The sequence below is a fragment of the Mesoplodon mirus genome (assembly GCF_964341445.2).
Source record: "Mesoplodon mirus genome assembly, chromosome: 3".
Lineage (NCBI taxonomy): Eukaryota > Metazoa > Chordata > Mammalia > Artiodactyla > Ziphiidae > Mesoplodon > Mesoplodon mirus.
In genome coordinates, this window is record NC_138978.1 from 173,624,906 (window position 1) to 173,645,654 (window position 20,749).

The window sequence follows — 20,749 nt, forward strand, 5'->3', positions numbered from 1 at the left end:
ACTCTTATACAAAAACTACTAATTTCAATCAAATAATAATTAAGATAATGAAAAAGTTATGCATTTGGAAATAACTCTTGAAATTTATTAGTAGAGAGCCCTTTAAAAAGTAAAAGTTTTATATTTTTCAGCTAAAATGTTTCTTTTTATGTTGGAATTATCATTTACTTTTTCTTTTGAGCTGAAAAATATTTACATAATCTTTAACATTTGCTTAAACTTTATCTGAGGCAGGGGTCACAGATAAAAAATAAAAACAGTATAACATGAAATTCTGCAGAGAATACTGAGTACCTACTAGGTATGAGGCACTGTTTTAGGCTCTGGGGATAAATAAAACATTGAACAAAAAAATAGTCCCTACTCATTTGTTCTGAGAGGAAAACAGACATCACTGCACACATACACACACATATATAATATACATGTATGCATTTATCTGTGTCAAGTAGGGATAATTGTTATGAAGTAAATTGGGCAGGGTCAGGTCAGGGTGATGAAGATTGTGGGGGAGTGGTTGTTGTTTTATGTATGGTCAAAAGGGAAGGCTTCTCCTCCTAAGATGATTTCTGAACAAAGACCTCAAGAATGTGAGGGAGTAAACTACATGGCTTTCTGGAGGAAGAGTGTTCCAGGCAAAGGAAAGAGCAAGCACTAATGTTCAGAGGAGGACGTATATCTGGATGCAGGATATATACTACAGGTAATGGCAGAAAAAATTGCTGATAGTTTGGATGCAGAGTGATCCCAAAGTTTTTGGTGTAGATAACAGGAAAAATGGAGTTGCCATTTAGTGCGATGGGAAGAACAGAGAAGGAGCAAGTAGTATTAGAGGGAAGAAAAGAACTAACAGATATCCGAGTGGAGAAACTGACTCACTGTAATAGTCTAGAATTCACCAGTAGACCTGGATGTCACTGATGATGTTACTTTAAGCCACATTAAGAGAGTAAGTGATAATAAAGAAGTCTAAGAACTAAATTCTGGGCCACTTCAGTGTTTAAGAGAAGGAAGAACAGGAAGAGTAAGGAGAATCCAGTGAGGAGGCTGGAGAACTGAGTGAGCCAAGTTTTGTAAGCTCAGTGATGAAAGTGTGTCAAGAAGGATAAAGTAAGCAGTTGTGTCTGCTGATACAATGAAAAAGATACTGACCGGGAACTAACCACAAAGAAGACCTTGACAAGAGCCATTTCGGTGAAGTCACAGGGGCCAAAACGTGGCTGGAACAGGTTCAAGAGAAAGGGGAAGTAAAGAAGTAGAGGGACAAAGCATATATACTTCTTCTAGAAGTTTTGCTGCCAGTGGGGAACAGAGAAATCGGCTGATTGTTGGTGGGAGAACAGAATCAAGGGAGGTTTGTTTGGCTTAGTTTGGGAGATAATACATATGTTTGCATGCTGATGGACAATGTTTAATTGGGAGGAGGAAGAAAGATAATGAATGAGAAGTGGGCAAATGCAGGAATGATGTCCTTGAGCAGATCAAAGGAGGTGAATTACAGTGGATAAGAGGAGGGATTGGCTTTAGATAGGTGCATAAAAATGTCATCCACTCTAACCAAAGAGGAGGCAGAGTATATGAGCAGAGATTAGTTGTAGATTTGATGGAGGGAGCACATGGAATTTCTCTCACTGACACTGACAGCAAATTATACAAAACCAAATAACTTTCAGCCTCTTTTATATAGATTATAAGAGTGTAAAATTTGGTTTCTTGTTTCAGAATCAATCATGCCAGAGACACTAACCTTTTGTTACCATATCCCCTATTTATAAAGAATTTTATTCAATTGGCAGTTAAGGTTTAACAATTCAAGTGTCATCATAGTCTCTCATTGCTAGTTCCTCCTAGAAAATTCTCCAGTACCAAGTAGGATAGTATTCATTAACAAATAAATTGTGACGCTCAATAGTATAGTGACTTCTTTTTAGGTATATACATATCCCATCATTACTGTCAGCATAGTAGTAACACTTTTAGCAACATAAAATAAAGCATTATTATGCAGTCATAAAGTTTGTCATTTTATACTTCAAAAGAAATTACCATAAAGAGAGAGATTACAGATATGTCAAGTTTTGCTAAGAAAACTGAAAAAAAAAAATCACAAAAAATTCACCCAACTTCCTGGTTGTTTCAAACCCTCTCTCTTGCACTGCCAAAGGTTTTACGGGGATATGAGTCTCCATCCTAGACCCACTAGGTGATGTAGCAAATCAATAGCAGGCTCTAAATATAAGCAGTGGTGCTCTATAACTTGGAAAATTAAGATTTAGTTACAAAAAAAAAAAGATTTAGTTATGATAATGTCATGAACCATTAATTCAATGCTCCCAGTGCTTTTCAAAGAAGAACGTGTTTGCTTACTTGAAGACTGGTTGTATGTCTCCCCAACCAAGTTTAAAAAAAAAAAAAAAATTGAGGCTAGGGAAAGAAGTCATCACGCAGCTAACTAGGAAAGGCAAATATTGAATTAAAAATTCCAAGCAGAAATACCAGTCTAAACAAATAGTTCTGCTAGCAGTTTGAAGTATTAAAGGCACATAAGACACATCCGCATTACATCTTTTTAAAAATATATATACAAACATATATAATTTGTAATATGAATAAATGCTTGGAGAACTAATTTTTGTTAACATTAGCCAAAATCGAAAGTGAATACACTGAATACCTTTGGGTTGAATTTTAAAAACGATAACAAAACAATTCTCAACAATGAGTCAGGAACTGCTAATGGGAAATTTGTACTTTCATCTCCTGAAACTACTGACCTTGCTCTTCTTGTTTTTTTCTGAAAGACTCTAGGCTAGTCTCCCTAATGACAATTCCCACTGATGGAAAAGAACAATAAACTATAGTTGACCCAACAAAGGTCCATTTGGTTCTAACCTCAAGTCCTGCCTCTCTTCCAATACATAGGGTCTTTTGTCCTGGACACTGGATTATTTTTATATCTAATTTGGTGGTACTTTATCTGCTTGCTATCAACTGTCCCCCACTCCCAACTTGCTACTTTGTCCAGGTGATCCTTGTGTTTTTTTTCTCCTAGAACTGGTCACTCCTTTACTGACTTCCAAGTTCCTCTGATCTCTTCTTTAGTTTCCCCAAAGTGGAAGTCACTAACCTAATATTTCCACTTGTTTCTAATCTCTAAATTGCCTATATCTCATCTGACTAGATCCTGATCCCCTTTAAGGAAACTATAAACTGAATATCTGGGCTTTGAAAGGTTTGTTTTGCTATGCCATATAACAGAGTTCTTAATTCCCCAGGAATTTTTCTACAGAGCTCAATTCAGCTATAAAGATTATGAAAGGACCTAAATAAATGTATAAACCTGAGCAGACACAGTAATTTGTAAGTAAGCAGGAATCCACGCATAAGCCATGAAACACTATCTTTAAAAAGTTCAATTCTCATGGTCTGAGTGGTCCATTAATTAGAAACACATGGATCCTTTAGGTGACTCACTTCTCAAGGTGAGCCCCCAAAACTGAGTTTTGTATGTACTGATATCCCCATCCAATCCAAAGAAACCACCTTCTCTTTCTTAAAGTAAGACCAAAGTAGGCAATTAAACTATAACACACTGGAATGAGTGCCTCATTTAACACTCTCTCATTATAAGAAGCTCCTTACCATGGAAAAAAATTACAGATAACACACAAAATGAAGACATTTCTAGACTTAGTTTAAGAAACAACTAAGGGCTTCCCTGGTGGCACAGTGGTTGAGAGTCCGCCTGCCGATGCAGGGGACACGGATTCGTGCCCCAGTCTGGGAAGATCCCGCATGCTGTGGAGCGGATGGGCCCGTGAGCCATGGCCGCTGAGCCTGCACGTCCGGAGCCTGTGCTCCGCAACGGGAGAGGCCACAACAGTGAGAGGCCCATGTACCAAAAAAAAAAAAAGAAACAACTAAAAGTGATGTCTGATAGGCATTACTAAGAAAGAAAAAAATATTTTATAGTTACTTTGAAGTACTTTTTATAAATAAAACTATGAAGATTTCATTTTAACCTATATAGTTTCAGCTCACAGTCATATCTATCTGGTTTTTAAATAGATAATCTTATAACCATATTTTCAAAGGCACAGTCTTTTGTTAAATATTCAAGAAAAGACCATGTATAACATAAGAATCAAAATGTTAGATTCTGAGTTATGCATATAGAATGTAGTTTCAAATGGTCTATGTGAATGAAAATAGAATTCAAGAATACGAAGGGTGAAGATGTCCAAATTAAAAAAAAAGATCTACCAACTGACTTCAAATTCCACTTTAGTATATTTTATCTTCCTAATTCAGCTACTATACCCAAAGCCAACTCTGTGGCTCCCTCTAGATACACTATTCTTCAGGTATGCATTTTATATATTCACCTCACTGTGGCTCCATTTTTTCTTCCTACCCATATTTCTGTCTTGATTTTATCATTTATCAAAATGATTTTTTAAAGTAATTCCATAAAATATTTCTGGAACGAAGTAAGAAAAAATATCTATTCAGTCTTATGTGGTCTGGACAGCCAAGGGCAAATAATGGATCCAACAGCAATAAATGGCTGGATATCCATTCACAGCATCTTCCCTAGGTATCATAAAATTTGTGGAGCCTACTGGAAACATCCAGAATGAATGAAATGGGACTGAAACTATAAAGACTATAACATAGCTAAATATTCTATATAGGTTATAGTAGCTTAAAGATAACAGTCTTAACAGTATCGTCAAAGAGTGACTACTGTTTGGAAGAAAAAGAGGCTTACGTAGAACAAGATAAATAAAACCTCTGTCTTTATGAGAGCATTTTCCAATAAGAGAAAATAAGGCATAAACAAATGAATAAAAAATAAAATAATTACAAATTGTATAAGTACTCTTCAGGAAATAAATAGGGCTATATAAAAGAAAATAAAATTTTAGGGAGGATAGGAAAGGAAGATGAATCTAGCTACGGTAGTTATCAAACACCTCCCTTGGGTGACATTTGAGCTGAGAACCAAAAAAAAAGGAAGAGCTTCTCAGGTACAGAGATCAGTAAGTACAAAGACTCAGAATCCAAAAGAAAGAGGCAGAAGAAAACTTGGCACATTCAAGGAACTGAAAGAAAACCAGTACAGCTGGAGCGTAATGATCATTAGGAAGTGCGAATGTGGTATGAAATGAGGCTAGAGACAGGCAAGGGCCCAGCCATATAGGTTCTTTTAGGTCCACAGTAAGGAGTTTCAGTTTTTTCTCTTGTATTTATATTTATAAATGCAATTAGAAGTCTTTGAGGGCTTTTAGACAACAAAACTATATAATCTGATTTAACATTTTAAGATACTCATACTGGCTGCTGCATGGAGAATAAATTTTAAGGGAACAAAAGTAAATGAAGAGAGATCAATTAGTGGACAACAAATGATGTAAGATGGAAAGATGCAGAACATATTTTAGACACAGAACCAACAGAACTTGCTGATGGATTGGGTGTGGGACACGAAGGAAAGCAAGGAATCAGTAATTCACAGGCCATTAAAATAAGCACATGAGCAGTAGTTACAATTTACTAAGATATGAAATGACCAAGATGAAAGAGATTAGTGAGATGGAAAGGATAGGAGGATAAATTAAATTTCAGTTTGGACACATTAAACCTAAGATGTACAAAGATAACCAAAAAGAAGTCAAATAAGCAGTTGGACACAGGAGTCTATAACTCAGGGTAGAAAATCAGATTGTCAATATACATTTGGGAATCATCAACTTAGAGGAGATATTAAATGCTATGGGAATTGATGCAATTAACCAGGGATAGAGTACATGTAGAGAAGAGAGCACAGACTAGGGGTTTTACTAAAATATTGAGAATTATAGAATAAGAAATACCAAAAATGGTTACTGAAAACCAGCCAGAGTTGCTAATAAGAGTAAGTAGGCAAAAGTGGTGTCATAGATGCCAAAAAAGGAAAATGTTTCAAAAAAGAAGTGACAGACTATGTTAAATGCAACTGGATTAAAAAATATACTAAGTACGAACAAAGAAGTATACTTTAAAACAGGCAAAATGGAAGTCACTGGTGACTTTGACAAAAAGTTTCAGTGGAAAAGGAGGTTAAAAGGCAGAGTGGAGTTGGTTGATAAATAAGTAGAAGATGGTAAGAAAATGGAGACAGTATATGTAAGCTATTCTTTTGAAGACTCTGATTATAAAAGGAGCAAAGACATGAGTCTGGAGGGGAATATGGGACAGTTAAGAGATATTTTTAAGATAGAAGATAATTATAGAGCATGTTTGAGGTGGAAAGAAAAAATTCAGTAGAAAAGGAATAATAAAGATGCAGGAGAAGGAGCAAAGTCCTTGAGAAGCTGGAAAGAGATGCACTGGCCAGCTTTTGTTAGGAGCAGATACACTTCTTCCCAAAATGGGACTGCTTCTGTCACAGACAATGTGAGTATAGATGCTGGAAAGTTGGGAGATTCAAAAGTAGGAAAGTGAACGCTTTTTTTCCCCACTGTGAATGAAAGAAGGTTATAAGCTAGGGGGTGGGATGAGGGTAAAGGGCGGTGCTAAAAGTTTGAGAGACATGAAGGTGTGAAACAGACATTCTGTCTAGGTGCTGAGCAACAGTGTTGGAAGACTGCTTTAACGCAGAGCACCAATGAAATCTGTGGTCATGAATTTCTTCACTATCAGTGACTCAATTGTAGACTAAGAGAAGGCAAATAATTAGGTTCAGAGATGGAGTTTTGCCAGGCAAGTCTTCACATTCCCACTGTCCCTCTCCCTCAGTCCAGTAAAAGTGACAGAGGAAATGCAAGGGACCTGAATGAAAGATACAAACATTTACATAAAGAGGTATCCACAGCAAGGCAAGAAGCATATTTTTTGTTTTCTCCATCTCTATGCAAGGCAATAATAGAAATCATGGCTCTAGGATGATACTCCCACCTACATGGATAATTCCTACTATCCACAAACCCATCTGGACTTAGAAGTGAATAAAAGATTGAGAAAAAAAAACATAAAGAGCATTAAGTCCTTATTGTTAAAATGCTAAACTCTGGGATTATGAAAGGCCTATTGTCAAAACAATCACAGACATAATCTTTAGATGTTACATCTAATATCAAATCATCTTCCTCAACAGCAATACTGTCTTGGTAACATGGAAATATTCCAATTTTCCATAGTTTAGTCAGCCAAAATTCCTTCCATAACCTACCAGTTAAAAGTATCTCCTATGTTTCTTTGAAAAATGTATAGACAAAAAGTGTCAAGTAATGTTCAATGTTGCTTGATCATCACAAAAATGTTTTTTTCTATTTCAATGATTCAATGAAATAGAAATAGTATTCAAGTATTTAATACTTACATCAAATATTAAAATGGATTTAGTAATTTCAAATGTAGTATTAGAATGTGTTAAGTATCTATGACAAAAAGGAAAAATGAAATTCCATACTAAGCAGCTTACTCAGAAACGTGTTTAAGAAACAATTGGAATCAGTTAAGATTCAGTGGAACGTGAACATGAGATAGGGAATCTTCTTGCTAAGTTTTGACCAAACTTATAATTGATCAGAATCTTTAAGACTATTCCCAAGAATGCTATCACTTTAAAAAGCCTTGTTTTTACCAATTTTACCTCTTTTGAAAAGCAAACTTTTAAATGATTCTGTCCAGACTTCCTTAACCCTCCAAAATATTTTATTTTCCCATAACTTGAAATGCTGTATCAATTAGAATATGGAAAATCTAATTTCATAGTTCATCTTTAGGTTATTATTATAGGTAAATTGTACACAAGTGTTATTTAACAGCTACATAATTGAGTCTGGCTTCTATTCCCATAGAAACTGAAAATGAATTACCAAAAATGGGATATACGGATAAAAGAGTGCTTAATTTAAAACACCCCATATTTGGTGATCTGGCATCAGATTTCAGAGAAGCAAGAATAAAGTGACGGCTTGGCAGTTAAGCTGTTAGGAATTTTTTTTTATAGGCTTTAGCTGAGCCCTGCCAGATGTATCCTTAGTCGCTAATATTTTTGATTATATATCGAGGAATATACTTCCTTAGAAAAACTCAAAGAAAAATATGAATGAACATCTTGTTGGTTATTATAATTACATGTATATATTTAAAATGTCAAGTAAACTACAGATATATCTGCTAAAGATTATTATGTAAACACTAGCACATTCCATAGCTGGGGGTGGGGTGAGGTGTTTGAACATGAGGAGTTGTAATATTGAGAGGAAAACACAATTTTAACAGAATTTAGAAGTTGATTTTTTTCACTAACATCAAATACCAAGAAGACAAGGATTTGATAAAATAATTTCTTCATGTAAATATAGGAGAAGTAATTCTTTTGGTAAATTGTATACATTGTTGACAAGAGACCACATAAAATTCATCATAAAGAATGTATTAAAAGTATGTCATGATTTGAGGAAAAATAATAAAAAAAACATAAATACAATGGATCTAATAATAATCAGGGCTATATTTTCACTATCACTTTAACACAGACAACCAAAAAAGCTTAAGAAAGATATTTTGGTCTATAATTGTCTATAAAAATAATTGTTAAGTCAAGTGCATTAAACTATGTCAAAACACTATCTGCTGGTACTTACATTTTTTAAAGAACTGTCTTGTGTAAACTGAAGATTCCTGCTATTTACTAAAATTCATGCAAGTGAGGCATACTTGAATTTTGTTTTTAAGTTACACATTCACATATTACATGTTATTTTGATCATTTATTCCAGCAAGAATAAGTTGATGTGATGTAGTATCTTTCAAAATAGCCCAAAAAGAAGTTTTCATTATCAGAAATCATCAGATGAACCATAGCCTATTTAAAGAGTAACATCCTCACCAGACTGATGATGTGTATGGTGTCCAGATGCCTCAAGAGACTGCCTTTGTTCACTGACTGGTGAAGACAGCAAAGAAGTAGAATGAGGGCTTTCTGTAGAAGATGATGCTGAATGAGCCTGAGCTGACATCGTAGAGGATGTAGAAGGTTGAAGAAACTGTTCAGCTGGAGTGTCTACTTCCATAGCAGTTTCATTTTCACCCACTTCCAAATCAGTACTTGATGGGACCGTAGGAAGAGTTGAAGCATCTGGCTGACTAGTTCCACCTTCAAAAAACACATCGTAATACAAATTCAAATACTAAATGCTTTCCAAAACCAACTACTCTAGAGATATGTTCAAGAAATACGTGTGTGTGTGCGCACACACACACACACACACACAGAGAAACAGATTATTTCAGGATATCAAAAGCACCCACCAGGCTAATTAATAGGGGTAAAAAATCTACCTATGGCACATTCTTGTTATAATAATCAACCCTTCAAGCAAAATGCTCAGTATGGTAGCTTGACTTACACAAAGCTAAATAACAGCTTGAAAGATTCCTATAAATAATGTCTAGTTCCTTAAGTTTGAAGATGATGATTCTGATTTAATAGCTGGATAACAGGATAATGGACTTATATTAATATATTTCTACTCTGTAACATAATGTCCTTGGTAAAATATTTAATAAAAAAATTTTATTAACAAGAGTAAAGGTACAAATAGGTCATAACAAGATTAAGTTCCTGATTCCATTTCATTAGCAGTAACGTTTTAACCACTAAAATAACATGATGCAGTCATGATTTTAAAAGGCTTGAATGTCTACCATGTGTTGTGCTAGGCCTTGTGCTATCTGCAAAGGAATAATTAAGAATACTCAATAAACATTAAAAATTTCCTTGATTTTGCTTCAAATCTATATTATTAAAAGACAGATAGAATGAACTAATCAAGTTCATGTCTTGCAAGATCCAACTACTACAGAATATAAAAATTTTTCTTTTAATCATCTTGATTTCAATATTTCTTAGTTTAAATTTAAGCACAAACATAATAACTCTTAAGCAAATCCACAGTCTAAGAAATTTTTTTAAGTTTGTATGCAGAATTTAACAAGAACCATTTATGGATGAAATTCAATAGAATTTTTCATTTTGGGACTTAAAACATTTAGGAGTTAACTTTCATACTCCTGATTTTTGACAGAGATAAGTAACTTGCCAAAGACCACAAAGCTGGAAAGTAGTGAACCAAAATATGAAAACAGGTCGGCTAACACTAGAAACAGAAATTGACAGCCATTGTATATAAGTAACCAAAAGAAGAAACTATTTAATTATATAAAACTTATCTAAAGAGTTTTATCTATATCCCTCCTCAGAGCACATACAAAAGTATTTACAATAGGGGATATCAGACTCTCTTACTTTTTCTGAGAAAAGCAAAAAATTAAGGCTAGGTCTAGAGGAGCAAATTATACCAAATACCCTTTGTTCTCTACTGCTCCACACAATACAATAAGAACCTTATGATTACTAAAGATATAAAACATGGTATACATTAGATGATATAAATAAAACTGACTTCAATAAATAGTTTTTGCAGGTTTTCTGGTAACTTTAATTAATAACAAAAATTACCTCTGGGTCGAGATCTTCCTCGTCCTCTATTGCTTTGTGCGACTTCACTTGCTTCTTCAAACCACCTTGATAACATGTCAGACATTCTCTGCATCAATGACACGTTGGGACTTTGCTCTCCTATGACAACACAGGTCTTGTCAGTGGATTTAGGAATAGGTCAGGATCTTTCATTAATGCAAAAACCTTGATTTGAAGGCTTTAAAATGAAAGCAATTTTAAAAAAATCAAATTGCCTAAATAAATTATATGAATGTATATATAAACCTATTAGGGCTATCATCACATTTTATAGTAAATGTTTACATGAATGACTCTCCATCTCTATTTTGAGTTCCTCAAGAACAGGACTTACATCTCCTACATGTTTGCCAATTCTTAAGTACTTCCACACTACCACCCCTACCCCAACCCACATCTTTAGTTCTAAGAGCAGACAGCTAGGAAGGGCTCATGAATTCTAAGTCGAACAGATTGAAAGAAAAGTTTGACCTCTCACTTAAATTTCCTTCAACTGAAGGTTTGCCCTCTCACTTAAATTTCCCTAAACTGAATTTATTTTTATCATCATTTACTGCAAATTCCACATAATTGAAACTAACGGAAACCAGAAAATTTTTTATTTATCTCTTTCCTCCCCTCTTGTCTCCCCTCAAATATACGAGTATTTTCTTAAGGACATTTTCAAATTAAGTATCACATCAAATTGAAACTGTGACAATTCTATTTTACAATCATATAATTTAAAATGGAAATCATTTGTTTTTGAATTTTCTGTGAAAACAGAATTTATTTTATGCTTTATTACCTTTATATAATGTAGCTTTATATTTTAAAATATATTAAATAATACCAACAATAATATATTGGGAAATATGCTTTTGATCTTAAAAGATTTCAGAAATCATTAGAATAAGATTTTTGCTATAGATCCGTTTATTAAAATCACACACATTACTTCTATCCACTGTGCCCTGGTGGCACAGTGGATAAGACTCTGCACTCCCAATGTAGGGGGCCCGGGTTCAATCCCTGGTCAGGGAACTAGATCCCACACGCATGCCACAATTAAGAGTTCACATGCCACAATTAAGAGCTCGCATGCCACAACTAAGGAGCCTGCCTGCTGCAACTAAGACCCAGTGCAACCAAATAAATAAATAAATAAATAAATATTTTTTTAAAAAATTCTGTATCAAAAAAAGTGTGCCATCTTAACACTCCCAAAATAGTAGTTTCTTATGCTTATCAAAGGCATCTGATAGGAGGAAAAATCAATTTCTTTATGTGCTCTTATAAAACTCTCAGATTGGAAACTGGGAGTTTTCATTACTCTTTATATCAAATACAAAGGCAAAAATTACTATATTTGATAATACCCAATGTTTTTTGTGGCAAAAGACATTCTTACACTTTCAGTGGGAATACAAAATAGTGCATACTTTTCGGAGGGTAATTTGATAACTATCAAAATTAAAATGTAATTATCCAGTGACCCACACACTCTACTTTTAGGAATTTGTCCTAAGATACACTTGCACAAGTATGGTAAGATATGTATGAAGATGTTTGTTACAGCATCACTTATAATAGTGAAAAAAATGGAAACGAGTTAAAATATTAATTTTTAAATACCATATTTTTAAAAAGCTGACCAAAGTATAGTTACCATCTCTTTCTCGTTCACTCTCAGGCCTTGCTCGGGGTCCAGTATCTGACCAATCACCACGAAGTCTCAAACGCTTAACTGGAGGCTGTCGTAACTAAAAGATGAGGAGAAAACTCACTTGCTCAATTCTTAAAGCACACTGTAAGTCTAATAGATTCTTTCCATCTTCTTACTTCCTTTACTGAGATGCTAATCAAACTATGAAAGATAGCCATACATATCCATTGATGTTGACAGCCTGTACTTATTATCTTCAACCTAAAGTTTGAATGCAACTTTAAAATCATGTAAATATGATATCTAATCCTACCTGTATCACTTTCCAACTGACAAGAGGAAAGTTATCTAACTACAGTGAGCCTAAGTTTTCTACTATGATGATATAGTCTAGGTAAAGTACCTAAATACCTAACTGGCAATAGAAGTAATCATTATTTTATTATTATTATTGACAATTTGCTCTCTGGTTCTCCCCCAGTACCTATTCCAACCCTGCCTTGTGGCTCTCATTCTCAACTATTAACTTTTCCTCCTACTTCAGAGAAAATAAAGTCAGTTCTATAGAAATGACATCAATTTCCTCAGCTGAATTCTACAACTTACCTATATCTACTTCTTAATTCCTTCCAATCTTTCTCAGGAGATAGATCACTTGTTTTGTTTAAGCTTAATCTAGATCTGTGCTTTTTATTTCATTCCTTGAACAATTATTCTCTCTATACCTACATTCATCTCTTCTCTCTTGGTTCTTCCTCACAGTATGCTAAAGGTTCTTATCATTTTTAATAAACAGAACACCTCAGTTTCATATTTCTATCCAGCTACACTCTTTTCTCATGCTTTCTGAAGCCTTACTGTCAAGCCTCTTTTAAAAAGTCTATATTCTGGGGGGAGGGATCAACTGGGAGACTGGGATTCACATATATACACTAATATGTATAAAATAGATAACTAATGAGAACCTGCTCTATAGCCCACGGAATTCTACTTCATTGTACAGTAGAAACTAACACAACATTGTAAAACAACTATATCCCAATTCTTAAAAATAAGTCTATATTCATTCTATTTTTATCTACCGCTCCTCTCTCAATTCACTGAAGTCAACCTTACGTTCCCATTTTCCCACTGAATTCATTCTCACCAATATCACCAGTGAATGATCAACGACTAAGTTCACTGATCAATGATAAAATGATTAAAACAATTTCCAATTCAAACAGCACCTTTCAGAGATTATTTTATTTGATGTCTATGGCATCTGACACTCTTAATCACTGCCTTTAACCATTATATTTTAACATCTTTTTATTGAGATATAATTCACATACCATAATATATACCCTTTTAAAGTAGACAAATCAGTGGTGTATATTCACAAAGCTATGCAACTACTTGTATCACACTAATCCAGAACATTTTCATCACCGTAAAGAGAAACCCTATACCTATCAGCAATCATTCCCCACTTCTCCCTCTACTCACCTCCTGGCAACTACTAATCTACTTTCTGTCTCTATGGATATGCTTATTCTGGACACTTCATATAAGTGTAATAACATAATATGTGGCTTTTTGTGTATGACTTCTTTCACTTAGCATAATATTTTTCAAGGTTCATCCACGCTGCAGCATATATCAGTATTTCATTGCTTTTTATGGCTCAATAATGTTCCACTTTTTGAATATACCACATTTTGTATATTCATTCACCAGTTGATGAACACTGAGTTCTTTCCACTTTTTGGCTACTGTGACTAATGCTGCTCTGAACATATGGGCAAGTTTTTACGGGGACCTGTTTTCAATTTTCTTGGGTATATATCTAGGAGGGAAATTGCCGAATCATATGATAACTTCTATACGTAACTTTTGAGGAACTGACAAACTGTTTTACAATACACCTGCACCATTTTATACTCCTACCAGCAATGTATGAGGGCTCCAATTTCTCCACATTTTCATCAACAACTGTCATTGACTTTTTTATTTTAACCAACCTAGTAAGTGTGAAGTGGTGCCTCACTGTGGTTTTGATTAGTGATGTTGAACATCTCTTTATGTGCTTAATGGTCATTTGTATACCTTCTTTGGAGAAATGTCTATTCAAATCCTTTACCAATTTTTTAATTTAGGATACTTGTCTTTTTATTGTTGAGTAGTAAGTGTTCTTTATATAACATATTCTGGATACTGGATTCTAAATCATAAACCAGATATGTGATTTGCAAACATTTTCTCCCATCCTGTGGGTCACTCCCTTTTATTTTTTCTAACATAACATTCATTGATTCTTTTTTCTTTCACGATTAAGCAGGTTTTAATAGAAATCTGGTGACAGCTTAGCTGTAAATTTTCTATTTGCTCCTGGAAACCATACATACCAAGCAACAAGGAAAATGGGGGAAAAAAAGTCTCCATCCTCAGCAAAGGAAACAGAAAAAAAAAAAGACCACACAAAATCCATGTTATGTGTAAGTATGGTTAAAAGCAACTGAGAATAACAAAATCTGCAGAGGAAGTCACAAGTGTGACAAAGAATAATCAGAAGATTAGAGGATGCCTAGTGTGGTAGTTATCTAAAATCTCAGACAAATAATCATTTCCAGAAAGAGAGAGCCTCACCCTGTATATAAATTGTACTTAGAATTAAGAGCTCTGTTCCACGGTTACGAGAGAGAAATTTTAATATTATACAGGCAAAGAACTGATGTTATAACCTCAGCAACTATTTCTGCAACAAGATCTTCAAGTTAAAAACAGTCCTAAGTTTGATTTTTTGAGATATGCGAAATAACCTACTCAAGAATTCTGTAATTGATATGGCATTCATTCAATCAGTCATTCAATAAAAATTTTTTTAGCACCCTTCATGTGTCAGGTACTACTCTAGGTATTGGGGAAAGATCAATGTACAAAACATACAAAAATTCCCAATGTCACAGAGTTTATAGCATACATGAAATTAAAAAGTAAAATATACAGAGAAAATGTTAAGTGTTACAGAAAAAAAAAAAGTATCAATAGAAAAGGGTGATAGGTAGTACCAGATAATTAAGGGTTACAATTTTAAATAATGTGGTAAGGTAGGATCTAACGGAGAAGGGAACATAGGAAAAGCCCTATAAGAAGTAAAGGAAAAAGAAATCCAGATATCTAGAGGAGATCATATCAGGCAAAATAAATGCAAAAGCCATAAGGTAGCTTAGCCTGTCTGAGTAAACAAGTAAGTAGATGTAGCTAGAGCAGAGTAAATAAAGGAGAGAGCAGTAGAAGTAACAAGAACCAGATGATATAAGATCTTGAAGCCACTGTAAGGACCTCAGTTTTGTTCTGAGTGAGGTGGGGAGCCTTTTGGAGTGTGGATGATCAGAACAGTGGCATGATTTGACTTATGTTTTAAAGGATTACTTTGACTACTGTGTAGCTAACTAAAGGATTGGAGGGGGTGGGTATGAAAGCAGGGACCTGGTAAGAAAGCTACCATAATAATCTAGGAGGAGAGATGCTGATGACTTGGATTAGAGTATTAATAGTAGAGTGGGAAGCAGTACTACAGATTTTGGATACAGGTTTCCCCTACTATCTGAAAGCAGAATGTTCCTATGAAAACTTTCATAAGTCAAAATGGAGTAAAATGAAGAAGCAATTACCTTAGGACACATCTTGCTAATGGATGCACAGAATAAACTGAGATAACAGCACAGATGCTCACAGACACAATTCAACGCTACGACAGCTTGAGGCTGAGACAGAGACACAATTCAAAGCTATGGCAGTTTGATGCTGACACGTCGAGTATAGTTCACTGGGAAGGAGCTTGGTAATGCCACTTGCTGCTCAGGATGCACACTGCAAACAAACGCCAAATGCCATTTTCGCTTTTCCCCTTTTTTTTGTAAAAGCAAAAATCCTCTTTGGATTTTTTAGTTAGTGAAAGCAGGTACTAAGCAGGTCTCTAGTAAAAGCAAAATATATAGAAGCAAACATTCAAAAAGCAGGGGATACATGCAATTCTTTTAGGGATAAATTATGGGGACCAGGAGAGAATGAGAGATTGGCTTCAACAAAGCAGCCCAATAATGTGCTAGGTAGGTGGGGGAAATGTCAAAAAGATATGAGAGAAAAACAGAAAGAAAGAAAAGACAATAAAAAGGAAAAAGGAATACCAAAATAAAGGAAAATGAGAAGTGGAAAAAATTTGAATAAGACAAAAGAATATGCTAAATAAAGAAGGGGAACAGAAATTCCCTGGCAGTCCAGTGGTTAGGACTCTGAGCTTTCACCGCCAGAGGCCTGGGTTCAATCCCTGGTCGGGGAACTAAGAGCCAGCAAGCCGAGAGGCGTGGCCAAAACAAAAAGGGGCGGGGGTGAAAGACAAATTATTAGAGGACAAAGGAAATAATATAGGAAATAAAAAGAGACCCCTACAAGTTAAGAAAATATAAAAATATGAAAACATAAGAAAAAAATCATATATTAAACTTTTATTCATACTTTAAAACCCTGCTCAAGTGTTTCTTACATTCCCAGTCAAAAACAATTATTCCTTCTTTTGGTCTACTTATATAGAACATAATACTTACATACAATTCTATTATTTTAAGTTTCACACATTTATTTATAAACTTTATTCCTTTATAAATTTATTTATTTATTTGTAAACTCCTGAATGAGAGATCATGTTTTTGTTACAGTCATCCCTGATTTTCTAAAGTTTAGTATAGTATGCAGTATAGTAGCCACCCAGTAAATATTTGGTGAGCTGAGATGAGTTTGTCTGAACATTACTGTCAAGGATTTAGCATAAAACACTGAAAGAAAAAATGGCAAGATTAAGAGGAGGACAGGTTGTTAATTTCTTTTTCTATATAGACCTGTGAATTATTTCATTTATTACAATAAGGATAATTTATTTTTTAAATTTTAATTCATTTTCAGAATTATTTTTCTTAATTTAGTTAATTCAAGAAAGAATACTGAGAAAAACATGTTCAAAAAAACCAACTGTTCATAATTAAGCCTCTTTCACTCTGATTATATAAACATCTTTAGGCTAAGTATTCTATGGGATAAGAGCTGGTTGGCTCACTTAAAATGTTTCTGCATTTCCAACTCTTTCGTTCTGTAACAGTCACAAGGTATGACTGTAACTCTACTGAAGCGCATTATCTCAAGAGGAAATTACATAGCAACAACAAAATGACAGAGCAGATTTCACATTTTCAATCAGACCAATAAACTCAAAAATTGTTTCATAAGCCATCATACCCTCTTCTTCACCAATTTCCTAATTCACTTAAACACAGTGCCAAATTTAAAATCCCAAAAACACATTTATAAAGTAACCTTGATTTTTTTCTAATTTTATAGCTCTCTCAACCTGCAACTATAAGAACTGGATTTAGTTTTGCATCTCATAGGAATTACAAAATTGTTATTGTTCTTTAGTACCTTTAAAATGTATTCATTAAGAAGAAGTGGACCAATACCTAAAAGTCACTGATAATTAATAAAAAGCAATGGTTAATTTCAAAAGACGTTTGTAATCCAAAGAATAGAGTGATTAAACACAGGACACTGTAGGGACCTCCCTGGTGGCACAGTGGATAAGACTCTGCACTGCCAATGCAGGGGGCCCAGGTTTGATCCCTGGTCAACTAGATCCCACATGCATGTTGCAACTAAGAGTTTGCATGCCACAACTAAGGAGCCTGTGTGCCTCAATTAAGGAGCCCATGAGCCGCAACTAAGGAGCCCACGTGCCGCAATTAAGGAGACCTGGAGGCGCAACTAAGAGCCGGTGCAACCAAATTAAAAGAACAAAAACCACCATAGGACATTGTAAAATAAAAAAGCCAAAGTGAAAAACGTGGGGAAAGAAGCTTAACAAGGTTAAAACAAAAATTTTTCTACTGCTGTGTATTTTCAAGGATATACTATTTCTGGCTTTTGCTTTTCATAAATAAGAAAAATGATTTAGTATTTTAGAGTCATTTTAGGAAAAGTAGTTCTTTCACTTAGTTTCCAATACATAATATATATCTATATTTATATCTAGAAATTGATAAAGAGGGTATCTACAGATATAGATATATAGAGAGATATATATAATGTAATGTGTAAACTTCTAAAAGACTAAATGTTTATATTCATGCACCAATAGGAGTTTCACCTATTACCATTCACTATTTATATGAGGACTGCAATCCCCTCCTCTCCCGATTCTGTGTATGTGTTGTGTTGTGTGTGTATGTACAGACACTTTAACTTACCTTTTTCTCACTCACTCATATGGGTCATTGTTTTACAAAATGTACCTAGAGATAATATTACATGTCACTAATTCATACTGTGAAAGAGGCAGAATCAGGAGAAGACAGGAAGGACTGCTATCAACATATGAATAGTAAACATTGTTGCATGAATATAAACATTTAGTCCCTTGGAAGTTTATACATCACATTTATTTATTATTTTAATTGCCTCTTCTGCAACTGTCAGAACTGTTCATCTTTCTTGCCTGCTGCTGTGCATCCATAAACTTGGGAAAACATTTTGCTATTAAATATTTTCTCTGTAAAAATACTTTTACAATATCTTCGCCTAGTGCCTTATCCTTATTTATTACTCCCATTCTTTCAGGCGTGTTTTCATGTCTTTGCTCCTTAGACTGTAAATGCCATGAAAATTAGCTCTATTTTTTGAAGCCCTTCAGGCCCTAGGAGTTACTGAATTAATGCTCCAGGTGTTAGTGAATTAATGTTTTCTGAATTCAATAAAGAACATGGTTTTGAGTAAACTTACCTCTTCTCTTCTCTCTTCTGCAGAAGGAGTTTTAAGTTCTCGTGCTGTATCATCTTTTGGGTCAAAAAGATATATGTAATCTGAAGAGTAACTAACAAGAATCTCTTGACCATCTTCACTGTAACACAGAGATGTCACCCTGCAGGACTTGTTATTAAGATGGGAAGGGATAAAACGGGCAACCATTCCAGTAGTTCCTCGACCTGCATAATTCCCTAAATTAAAAAAAAGGAATTGTTTAACCTTCAGAATATTTTTCAAGAAAAACACTTGAAAAACTCTTAATCTGAATTATGAGATATGTGATTTAACGTAGCAATATAAATCCAAGCTATCATGTTTTATTTCTGGAAAAGACTCTTTAATCATCAGTCAAATTTTGTAACAAAATAAAAATGAATATAGTATAAAGGTTACATATCTTCCAAAAAGAATTCATGATTTTCTAGAATTCCAGATTACATCAATGTTTTATTGGAAATATGAGTTATTTAATCAATTTTATATTGTGATTACAGTCACACTAAATCATCTCTTAAAAATTCCCCAAATTAAGATAATATAATTTTTATAATATAAATCGGAAAGCTGATATTTACTAGCAAACTAGATAAAACAGTACAGTGTCTTTTTAATATGATTTACCTTTTACTTTATGTCATTAAAAGATTTTTGACTGCCATGAAATTCTCCTCTTATAAGATAACAGAGTGGGAACACCACTCTAATTTTAATTAATTTTGGTAGTCGTCAACATAATGCAATACAATAGGGAGAGGTACAACTGGCACTTTGTGCTCTGCAGACCCAGGAATGCTAAATTCTAAGAATCCCACAAAGCTGTATTATCCTGCCCTGCCCAAAATTTCAATCATGTCCCATCTGTTGAGAAATGATAACTGAGCCTACAGTTCCATATATTACTTCTGTTCCCCCTAAACATGCATGTCCAAATAGACAAGACTCCTCAATCACAGTTCAAGAAAGAAAAAAGATCCCATCTGGTTTTCCCATTTCAGTAATCTATGTCCATTTTCACTGGACATAAACTGACACTGAGATCAACATTGTTAATTTCTGGCCCAAGTCAACTTTTATTTTTGATGCCATAAAATATGTGAATATATATATAAATGTGTAATATGTATGTATATTTGGGGTGTGTGTGTGTGTGTGTGTGTGTGACAGAGAGACAGAGAGACAGACAGACAGACAGAGAGAGAGAGAGAGAGAAAGAATGTCCAATCTTGACCTTCCTTGACAGAAAATGCTAATGGAAGTTAGCTTTGAGGTGAATATTTCAGAAGTGGTTTGATCCCAAAGCAGATGAGAAACAAATAGGAGTTTAAGGCAAATTCAAATTCAGTAGTGCAGCATCATTTACAGTACTTTAGCTAGGCTACTAAGTAGGCATAAATATGTTATACATTAATACACACCCAAGTCACTGTTCTTTCCTAACTTTTCTCTCCACCACGCTTACTATTATCCCCTTGATTGAAAAGATGGCAAAGAGAAATTAGGAAAGCCAAGTGTTGTGAGCTGAGGAGTGTCCCCTGAAAATTCATGTCCACCAAGAAACACAGAACGTGACCTCATTTAGAAATAGGGTCTTTGTAGATGTAATTATGAAGATGAGGTCATAATGGATTATGGTGGCCCTTAAATACAATGTAACTAGTGTCCTTATAAGAAGAGGGAAATGCAGGCACAGATACACAGGAGAGAATAGCATGTAAATATGGAAGCAGAGATTGGAC

The 20,749-nt window shown here is 34.4% G+C and overlaps 1 protein-coding gene across 7 annotated transcripts in view; it reads right to left on the reverse strand.

Annotated features, from left to right (window-relative positions):
- DCAF6 (DDB1 and CUL4 associated factor 6) overlaps window positions 1–20,749 on the reverse strand; it is a 165,587-nt gene that overhangs the window by 73,049 nt on the left and 71,789 nt on the right. For all 7 annotated transcript variants that reach the window (XM_082614240.1, XM_082614239.1, XM_082614238.1 and 4 more), the window contains exons 7-10: window positions 18,990–19,204; window positions 12,183–12,276; window positions 10,514–10,633; window positions 8,882–9,148 (exon numbers count right to left, since the gene is read on the reverse strand). In XM_082614240.1, coding sequence (XP_082470366.1) covers window positions 8,882–9,148; window positions 10,514–10,633; window positions 12,183–12,276; window positions 18,990–19,204 — 696 coding nt within the window. The remainder of the gene's footprint in view (window positions 1–8,881; window positions 9,149–10,513; window positions 10,634–12,182; window positions 12,277–18,989; window positions 19,205–20,749) is intronic.